Below are 10,601 nucleotides of genomic sequence, written 5' to 3' on the forward strand. Positions count from 1 at the left end.
CAGCTTTGAGGTAGCTGCAGAGTTACAACAGGCTAAATATCATTGTAGTCTATTTCATTTTTTGCTTCCAGATTTTGAACAGGGGAATATTTTCACTGGAAAATCTTGCTGTGATTTTTCTGTAAAACAGATCTGTCTTTTCACATATGCACATGCATTTTATCTCTCTTAAACTTTGGTGTATTGCAAGGCTCTAATGACTGGACCAAATCTTCCTGCAGAACTATGAGCTAGCCCTGAAGTATTTCCAGAAGGCTGCAGAACAGGGATGGGTTGATGGACAGCTTCAACTAGGTTCCATGTATTACAGTAAGTGGCATCAAAACCATTGGCAGGTCTAAGCACCTGCCCTTTCAGTCACTGCTCACTAGGTGGCATTACAAGTGTGTGCATACTCTGCATGTAGAATGGGCTTGCTACATTGAACTTGTATTTCATTCTGGTTTTTCCTGACTTTTTAATGAAGTTCTTCTAGAGTAATTTTGAAGAGTAATAGCTGTTTCATACAATGCTGTTTTGTACAATGCTGCTTTTCAAGAGGAATGAATAGCAATGATTTAATCTTTCTTTTAGATGGCATTGGAGTCAAGAAAGACTATAAACAAGCTTTGAAGTATTTTAACTTGGCCTCCCAGGGTGGCCACATTCTGGCTTTCTATAATCTGGCTCAGATGCATGCTACTGGCACTGGAGTGATGCGGTCCTGTCATACTGCTGTTGAGGTAAGGTCACCTGTTCATCAGCAGCAATAACAGTGACTGGCAGGAGATTGGCTGTAACACATCAGCCTGTATAGGACGTTTCCATTTCAGTGACTGCAGAGTCAAGGCTGTCAAAGGGGAAAGTGATATATTAGCAAACTTGTTTGTGTTTTATGAGAAATATCTTTGGTTTTTTTGTTAGGTCAGGTTTGTATTTCCTTTATTGACCAAGAAAATAAAAAAATGTAATGCAAAGCAAGCAACAGTAGCTTCTAAGTACCAAATTCTTCTTTTACACTTGGATTTAAGTGTAACAAAAGTAAGATACTAAATAATTCTGAGTAAGCATCTGAATCTTACAAGTTACTGTCTTTACTTACTAAGAATCTTACAGGTTGCTAAGCATCTATCTGCTTAGCAACTTGTATCTTAAAGTTAGCTTGTCATGTGTTCATGTGAAATACAAATATTTTGAACAGGCATCAGAATGTTCAAGTGTTACTTCTTGCAAAACCTAAATTTTTGAAGCTCCTGACAGCCAGTATCCTCCCCCTTCCTTTTTCCTCTGCAGTTGTTTAAGAATGTCTGTGAACGGGGGCGTTGGTCTGAAAGACTGATGACTGCCTACAACAGCTATAAAGATGGTGATTCAAACTCTGCTGTGGTTCAGTATCTTCTTCTGGCAGAACAAGGCTATGAAGTTGCACAAAGCAATGCTGCTTTCATACTTGATCAGAGTAAGAATCTGAATATATACTAAAAAGGGTTTTTCTGGAGGTGGCATGTTAGAACTTTAATGACGCTCTTGTCCTATTTCCTGCTCTTCACACTGGAAAGCAATCAGTTTTCATTTTCACTTCTAAGGATGACTTTGTAGACTAAAAGTTAAAATACATTTAATTTCTGACTTGGGGATTTTAAAAGGGTATAAGCAGAGAGTCTTTATAATATTGCACAGTGCTAAAAATTCTCAAGATTTCCAAAGAACAATTGTAAAAGCAGGGATTGCATTAGGTTTACTTTTGACCTGTACTATGCCTAGAAGTCTATGTCCTTTGTTCTTTCTCTTGTAATGCATTTTCTCAGCACTTTCTTCTTTGTGTGACTTTACTGATGCTACTCTTGAAGCAGGGGTGAGGAACTGGGCAGCTGATTCTCTTAGATTTGAAAAAAAACTCATCCCATGTGTGTTACTGGAACTATATGGCTTGAACTTGGATTTATTAGAGTTTCAAGTCATTGGTAGACAATGGAAGTACAATGGTAAATCTTCCTACAAACTGCAAAACCCAGTATTTTAAACTTTCTCTAAACCAAATCTAGGTCTCCTTGCCAGCTTTATATCTTAGTATTGAAAGCACCTATTGGTGGCTGATGGGCTAATCTAACATTTTCATTTCCAGTTCATGTTTTTTAAAGGTGTCTAAGTGAATTGTCTTTAGATAAGATGGAAGTGCAAAGAAACAGCTTTTTTCCCTGAGTTAAAACTCTGATTGTCTTTACTCAGAGATTGATTTAAAATGACTAGATATGTTTTATACAAAATCTGTGTCAGCTGTGGGACAGTACAGCTGAAAACATAGTTACACTTGAAGTTCAAGTTATAAATTCTTTGAATTGTTTGATAGTTCATGAACCTTCAAATTGTGACATGGAACAACTTCTGAAGTAGCCAAAGCACTGCCATATAAGGGACTGCAGTCTGGCTGGTTAAAGGATTTTAAGATTTTGTTTTACCTGACTAGTCCTGGGTTTCAGGTGGCCGAAACTATAACAGGTTGTACTTCAACCTTGTATTTGTCAAAGTCCAAATTATGTGCTCTTAAAACTTGCATTTTCTGTCATTCCTCAAGTATGCATCAGAATCTCCTACAGCTGGGATGGGAAAGATGCTTAGTAAGCCATAGTTCAGGGTGAAATTCTATAGTTTGTTCCTAGCTCTCTTATGTGGGCAGATAAATGGAAAGGCTGTTTAAATGAAAGGGGTTTTTATAAGTTTCAGATGCATGGAATCTTGTTTGTTCTATAACACAGATTGCTTCAAGTTTTTGATATATTTCAGCAGACTGAAGATAAGCAGTGGTCGTGTATGCATATACCACGGTCGTGTATTTTGTGGTCATGTATGCATAATATGCCATGGTTCTATTTAACTGGATTATTTTCTTCTTTAGAAGAAGCTAGCATAGTAGGAGAAAATGAAACCTATCCTCGAGCTTTGCTTCACTGGAATAGAGCAGCTTCTCAAGGTATGTCTGTACCTCGCAATTCCAGTCTCTTTATGTTGAGGAGTGCATTCAGTGTAGGTTTGCAACTGCAGTGTGAGCTGCAGGTTGAGCTTTGGGTGGGTGGAGCCCAAGGCAAGGAGCCATGCACTGCCAACCTTTTCCATTGCAAGGGGCCTGGGGACCTGTGGCCCAGGCAGGTGACAAGACACAGCAGGAGCCAAGGACCCCAGATTTAAGTATGAACAGACTGTGAGGGTATAAAAGCCCAGAGATTCTTTTGTTTGGAGTTCCTCCTTGGAAATACAAGCTCAAGCTGGTTTTTGTGTTACCATTATGGTAACACAAGCTGGTTTTTGTGTGCCATTATTTAATTGTTTAAAAGATTCAGGCACCTGAGACTCTGCTCTTGGAACCCCAGGGTCAAACCAGTAAGGAAAGCTTGTCTGACTGTGAGAGTGGCACAGATAGGGAGTCAAGCACCCATCAGCCCTTGCAGCCAAGGCCAAGCACTGCGGAGGGGGAAGGAGCTTCAGTCGCTGCAGTGTCAGTCTGTAGTGGTGGGAGTGTGATGGCCACAGTGCCTCCCAAATGGTCAGACAGGAAGGTTTCCTTAACGTTTAGTAGAGCCAATAATGTCTGATTTCATCGGTTTTGCTATGAAATATGTAAAGAGGGAAAGTTTACTTCCTCCCGTTAAGAGAAGTTGTATCCCAGATAGGATAGTTGATGTTCTTTGGTCAATTTTTAGGTATAGTGTCATTACAATATCCTTGCAGGTCTGAGCCTTTCTGTGATTATAAAGACTAAAAGGACTAAAATACAAATGTACTTTGTGTTTCTTTTGTTGTTCCATAAGGAATTACAGAGCAATGTTAAACAACATTAGCAATGTTTACACTGACTTTTCTAAAAGTGTATATGCTTGGAAAAATCAATCGAAAATCCTTCAGAGTAATTTGTTACTTTTCATCATTTATTAAGAAATGCAGTTTCCTGTTCAAAGTAAGCATTGATGAAGAATGCATCCTTGATGACCAAACAACACAAATTTAAACTCTGGTACTTGTTTACCTACCCTAAAATAACTAATGTGAACTTAATGATGAAATATCTTGAGATATCTAACTTTTAAAGAGATGCATCTACACTAATGTCTGTCTACTAGTTTTTAACTTTAGAGCAAGACTACCATGAAAATTCAGACTTTCAGGGCTTTTAGTTTAAAATTAAGAAATTGAGATGATGGCATGAATGATAAGACACTTTCAAATTTCCAGTGTTACTGCTTTAAAAAAAAAGTTGATTTCCTTTAAAGGCCATATAGCAAGTGAAAAATTTTTCTGTAGTAAGGGACTGATCATGAACATGTTGCAGATTTTCAGCTGATACCACTATATATCAATAAAAATGTTGGTAGGATTACTAGGAAGAGGTCTTACCTGCAGATAAAAATTGTCTGGTTTTTGGTTAGCTTAACTACATTGTTAAAATAAAAGCTCTTTATGTGAGGGAGTGGTGAAAGATAAACAGTTTGTACACACTTTCAAAAGTAATACGCTCCTTCTGCATCTTCATGGGAAGCCAAAAGGTTCGTTGCCTAGTTATTTTATCCTTTTTTGTTGTTGTTTGATTTATAGGGTATACTGTTGCAAGAATTAAACTTGGAGATTACCATTTTTATGGGTTTGGTACTGATGTTGACTATGAAACTGCATTTATTCACTATCGACTGGCTTCAGAACAGCAGCACAGTGCTCAAGCAATGTTTAATCTGGGCTACATGCATGAGAAGGGGCTGGGCATCAAGCAGGTGAGTGAGCTGTACACTGAGAGTCTGCTTTATTAGAGTACATTTGCTGATATTCAATTAAGTCCAGAACTAGTGGAATGAGCATGTCTCCCAATACATTTACCAATAGGCGATGCACAAGTGTATTGACTTAACTATGTGCAGTAATGATGCATAGACATCAAAGGTAAATATATCTTAGGAAAAAAAAAACAAACTATGGTTAATTTTTCAAGTTCTTCAAAACTCTGCTTTGAATTTTCTTAACTTTAGGATATTCATCTCGCAAAACGATTTTATGACATGGCAGCTGAAGCAAGCCCAGATGCTCAGGTTCCAGTCTTCCTAGCACTTTGCAAGCTTGGAGTGATTTATTCCTTGCAGTACATACGAGAAATCAATGTAAGTAATGCAGAGTTAAAAGAGAAGAGCAAATGTGTTTTCCATTTTTAAAAGTAGCTTAATTTGTAATTTTACTTAAGTAGAAGTATTGCTTGAACCTTCTGCAAACTTAGGATAGATTTGTTTTCTACTGTTGCATATTAAGAAAGTCACTGAAGCTTTCATTCCTGTTTCCTATTTGTGCAACTCTGTGAATCTGAAATGTGCACAGGCAGTGCTCTTCTGCACTGTTCTTCCCTTGAAGAGAATTTCTCAGAACTGTTTAACTGTTCTTATCCGTGGCCATCTGCTACCAAAATGAAGCAGATTTAACTGACATAATTGCTTAGGGGAAAAAAAAATTATCCCTGATTCTCATGCTATTTTATATTCAGCTGTAACAACCCCATTGTACTTGTGTTTGATCTCTGTGGGGAAAAATGTATTTGTATTAGATAGTTTAGGTATTTTGTATTGTTTTTCCTGAGTGGTGGACCTGAAAAAAAACCTGTCTGGAATTAAAGTCAAGTCTTTCCAATATTTCTCAGTGCTGTGACATCTAACTGCCTTTTTGGATTTTAATAAATGAAAGTGGTATGGAAGTTACTACTACTTAGAGCAAGTGCAGTTTCAGACAATTCAGCAGAGTTTGACAAATTATAGTAGTATTGAGGCTGAGGACAGTCAAAATACTTAAGTCAATCAGGCAAATACCCATGTAGCACTCACAGAAGCTGGTATGCAGAGCGCAGATTTTCCTAGTTAAAAGTCTGCTGCTGCAGTTTTAAATTGGCAGTGACTGTGTAGTATCATCAGATGCAGTGGTGAAGCATTGAAGTGTGTGTTAGCTAATCCTTATGCAAATGGGATCTTAAAAAAAGGCTCTTCAATCAAAATTCCCTGTCCATTACCTGCACAAATCTCAGCATTGTACCCTACAAGTGTCCTGAGACTCAATGCTCTGTCATTCATGGGAAAGCCACAAAACTCCATAGTGAAACTTTCATCTCTAAAATAGAAAGTAGAGTACCTCATTCTATATAGGATGGCTCTTAGTCTCAATGGTGTTTTAGTTCCTGGAAAATAAGAACGTTGCTGATGTGATACTATTTTTTCAGAGAGGAAAAGAGACACTAAGTTTTAAAACTGATACTTGTACATGAAAAGTGTTACAAGTCAAATTTAAAATCAAAGTAATTTCCCATTTGTGTTCTTTCACATGATGTGGACTTTTTCTTTCTTAGATAAGAGAGGTATTCTCACACATTGATATGGACCAGCTGCTGGGGCCTGAGTGGGACCTCTACCTGATGACCATCATCGCCTTGCTCCTGGGAACAATTATAGCTTACAGACAAAGGCAGCACCAGGCAATTCCCAGAGCAGCAGGACTGCGGCCGGCTGTGCCTCAACAGGAACCGCCCCCAGAGCACCAACCACCACAATAGCAACAAGAGCCTCAGTCAAAGAACTGGATTTTTCCAAAAGGAACAATTTTCATTGTGAACTAGGACTTTGGATCAACAGTCCCTCCCCCAAAAGAGGCACAAAGAAGTTTAAAAAAAATGTTTGAAAGCTGCTTAGAATGATGCCTTTTTTCAGGGATAAGAAAATTATTTTGAAACTGATTTGAATGTTATTTCAGTGCCAATGGAATAACACTATGGCTTCTTTCATGGAAACACAAGAGTGCTACTACAAAAATGTTGCCTGCTGTATCTAGTTCCTCTTTATTCAGAGTTCTTTTCATCTCCCAGAGAGACAGAAGGCTAGCAGTGGAAGGTTTTTGCCTGCTTGATAGCAGTTGCCCTTTATAAAAGTAATAATTATAAATTTATGGCAAATTTAAGTCCAAGAAGCTGACCTATATTCAAATTCTGAAAAGACTAGGGCTGTTGGGAACTTAAATTCTGATCTACATCCCAAGTATTTCTATAGTCCTTATTTCATTTTTTTAGTATTTCTTAACACTTTGATCCTTTAGGCTGTCTAGGATGGTTCAACATACATTATGGATAAACCCTGTAAAACTAAGCCAGCAAACATGCTACTCTCCATTTGTGCTTTTTTGGTTTGGGTGTTTTTCTCCATTCCCCTTAGACAGTTTTCAGCAGTCAGTATGTAGCCCATAGGGTGGAGTGGGACAGATGGGGTCTGTAAAGTTTGTCAGTTGAAAACTGTCCACACAGCACCCAGATCTCACATACTCCTAAAGCTTTTCAGGAGCCTGTGTACTTTGCAGTCCTTCATGACATGAAAACATATTGGTAGAGTTCCTAAATTTAAATTTGTCTTGACTAAGAGGCTGAGTCTAGATAGCAGAAAGCACCAGTATTACTGCACACACTGAAGAAAGGAGAGAGCCAGAAATCTCAGTGAGTTAGCTGACTTGCGTTTGGACTTGGAAGTTCTGTGCTTGATGTTCAACAAACCTGTTAGTGATTTGCACTGCAAGAAGGAAATGTGTGTACCTCATGCATGCATCTGCTTAATGCATCTACAAAAAAAGAGCCACAAAAATGCATGCTCTCTACAGAAGGGCATGGGCATATGCCAGTGATGCTACTCCAAAGCCACAGGGGTGCTCTGGCTGTTGCCAGCCTCTCTTGTACCTGGCATAGAGGAAAGTCACAAGTAATGTCTCTGGCTGTGCCATCTCGAGGACCCTTTGTAACAAGAAAATCCAAAGAGAAAGAAGACTAGTGGCTTTTTGATGCCACCAGGTCAGTGTAAAGGCCTTTTAATGGGTGTAAAGACTGTGACCTGTGGACTGATGATTTAAGACTGCAAGAGGAATCTTCACTTTGACGATTTTCATTGAACTATAATTTCTGGGGCTGGGGATGGGAAGCAGTGGCAGAATAGTCTAGGAGCATGAAATGCATAAGTGTTTGTTCTTATTTTCCAATGGTAGTGAAATATTGGTTTCTGTACTAGCATTAAACCCTCTGAATATACTATCATAAAGCTGAATGAATACAAATGAGGAGGCTTTAGCTGCTTTCTGACAGAAGCTGTTGTGTTTAAGGGGTTAAGGGCTTATTTTCATGCAAATGTTTTTCCAGTGTATTGGCAACAACATATCAATACACTTTATTTAGAATTGAGAGTTTGGTATGGTTTCATACTTGGTACATGTGCAAGGAGATCATTGCACAATAGGCCTCTAGCTTGGGATGGAAAATAAACAATCCATTCATTTGTAAATGGAAATGTCACAAATGGCTAGTATTAAAGGTACTAGTATTATAGTAGAACTTCTCAGTACTTCACAATGCTTACGCTGGTCATATGAAGACAAATATTTTTGATTTCAGTGTGGAGGGTTGCAGCATGTGGTAGAGGAATGCCTTGTTCAGTCTCAATCATCATAGCAGATGAAACAGTATTGAACTTACATGTAGTGTCTTATATGTACAGCATTCCCCAGCTGCATTTCTAAGATATCTGTGACTTCTGAACACTCCCTCTGACATTTTGCCACTCTCACTTAACTCGTTTCAGCTTGGCATGATTAAATTAAAGATTATATGGAAAACATTTTTCAGTTAAATACCATTCATCCATTGGTATTGGTCTCTTAGGCAATTTAACAATTTTGTTACTGCTTTATTAAAATGTTTTGGTTGTTGATCTATTAGAACTAAATTCTAAAAGCTCTCTTTTACTTGCATGAGAATCTCTCATCACTGCTGCTATGTGACAGTCTTGTAGATGACTTTCAGTGAATCTGATGCATTTTTACATCCAAGAAATCAGCAGAAGAAAACAATTGAAGATCAGCAAGTTACTTCATTTAAAAATGCTTTTTTGAAGGAGCAATAAGGAAGTCTTTCTCCTGCTTTTTTCCCTTCCACCAAATTACTACCACTGACTTTTCAGATGACATTCATTTGAATGTGGTGGTAGAAGAAAAAGGTACTTACCATGAATAATGGCAAGTTAACTCAGGGATTAAAGATATGAATAAGTTTTCTAAATCAGTTATCTACACCATGACTTTAGTTTTTGTGACAATCCCTTACTTCTCTGTTCTAAAACTTGCATTTTGAGGAAAGTATATTTAACGCTTACTAGCAATATGTTCCTTGTTGTGTACTCAGTTAATCAAACTTTTTTTATCTTAAGCTGAGTTGCTCAGTTTACTGCAGTGAAGTACTTTTCCCTTTTGGTAGCACACAGGTTATCTTAGATGCAGGAGTATTTTAGAAGGGAAACTTGATGCAAGAGAAACCTTTCTGGGTGTGTTCAGCATGGTTTGAATGAAAAGTTGTATTCTTTGTGTGTAGTAACATAGGCCAGAGCCTGCCTATTTGACCTTCATAGACACATGCTCTTCTTTCCTTGCACAGAAAATGGAACTACAGAGCAGTAAGTGTTATTGGTGGGATTTTTATATGTAGGAAAACTGTGGGAAAATATGAAGAAACGCATTATTCTGCATCTCAAATTATTAATCAAAGACATTAGCTGTTCTTGCTAGTTAAAAGAAACACTGAACTGTTGACAAAACAGGATTTTAGTTCATCACTGGTGAAACTTGTCCCAGAGCTATCTGTTGAAATAATTTTCTTGCTTTATATTGTCCATAATGGGACAGTGTAATAGAAGGTAAGGCCTTTGATACAAACGTCCTCATGAGACTCTTGCAAGATAGTTTTACTCACTTTTTAGTTATCTTCCATAAGTCAGCTACTCTTACTAAAAAAAAAAAAGTTTTAATTTGGGGGAAAAACATTAGGATACAGCTTGTGAAAGGACTTTTAAGACTATGCATTATCTAATTTCCACCTATTATATGCTAGTTTTGGCCTATAAAAGGGGATTAGACTCACCTTTGCAAGTTGCTTTCCTTTTAGATAGGCAACAGTGAACTGAAATTCTATTTTTTTGTTTCAGAGAATATTAAACTGAAAAGATTTAGTTTGATTTGAACTACTGCAAATGCATATGGCAAATAGGGACTATTGGGGGGAACCCTTTGTTTTTATCAGCTACAGTTCTTTAAAAGGGTCTTGTAGGAGTTTTGTAAATTTATTTTGTATTTAAAATCAGTATAAAGGCTGGTCAAATGTAATATAATTGTGTAAACAAATTCTGTTAATAGAAAGATGTACAGATTCATTTTGTACTGTATCTTTAATCTTGTGAAATAAAGACACCACCTGTGTGGTCACCCTCAGTGTTCACAGTGGTTATGATGACAGAAGATGTGAATTGCAAGTCATATGCACTGGCATGTGCCACTGTTCAATGCATCCCTTCCTATAAGAATTCTCATACTTTCACTTCCATTCCTTAGGAAGGGCCCAGAGAGAGGGGGAATGTCTCCAGCTGTGCTATAACCTTGTCCTCTATGTGTGTGTATGTGTGAGACAGTGTATGCAGTATTTGTACCTTGGCTGGTAGACACAGACATGTGAACTGCTGTGTGATTCAAGAGTAGTGACCAGTAACTTCAGAATTACTGCTGCATTTTCAACACTGATACAGGGATAATTC

General features: G+C 37.8%; 1 protein-coding gene across 1 annotated transcript in view; it reads left to right on the plus strand.

Moving 5' to 3' along the window:
- SEL1L (SEL1L adaptor subunit of SYVN1 ubiquitin ligase) overlaps nt 1-10,275 on the plus strand; it is a 32,970-nt gene extending 22,695 nt beyond the window's left edge. Inside the window, exons 15-21 of the mRNA XM_005479734.2 lie at nt 222-309; nt 574-722; nt 1,273-1,438; nt 2,876-2,950; nt 4,567-4,739; nt 4,992-5,120; nt 6,344-10,275. Coding sequence (XP_005479791.2) covers nt 222-309; nt 574-722; nt 1,273-1,438; nt 2,876-2,950; nt 4,567-4,739; nt 4,992-5,120; nt 6,344-6,547 — 984 coding nt within the window. The 3' untranslated portion in view covers nt 6,548-10,275. The remainder of the gene's footprint in view (nt 1-221; nt 310-573; nt 723-1,272; nt 1,439-2,875; nt 2,951-4,566; nt 4,740-4,991; nt 5,121-6,343) is intronic.
- Nucleotides 10,276-10,601: the final 326 nt, after the last annotated feature.

Source organism: Zonotrichia albicollis, chromosome 6, assembly GCF_047830755.1.
Source record: "Zonotrichia albicollis isolate bZonAlb1 chromosome 6, bZonAlb1.hap1, whole genome shotgun sequence".
NCBI lineage: Eukaryota > Metazoa > Chordata > Aves > Passeriformes > Passerellidae > Zonotrichia > Zonotrichia albicollis.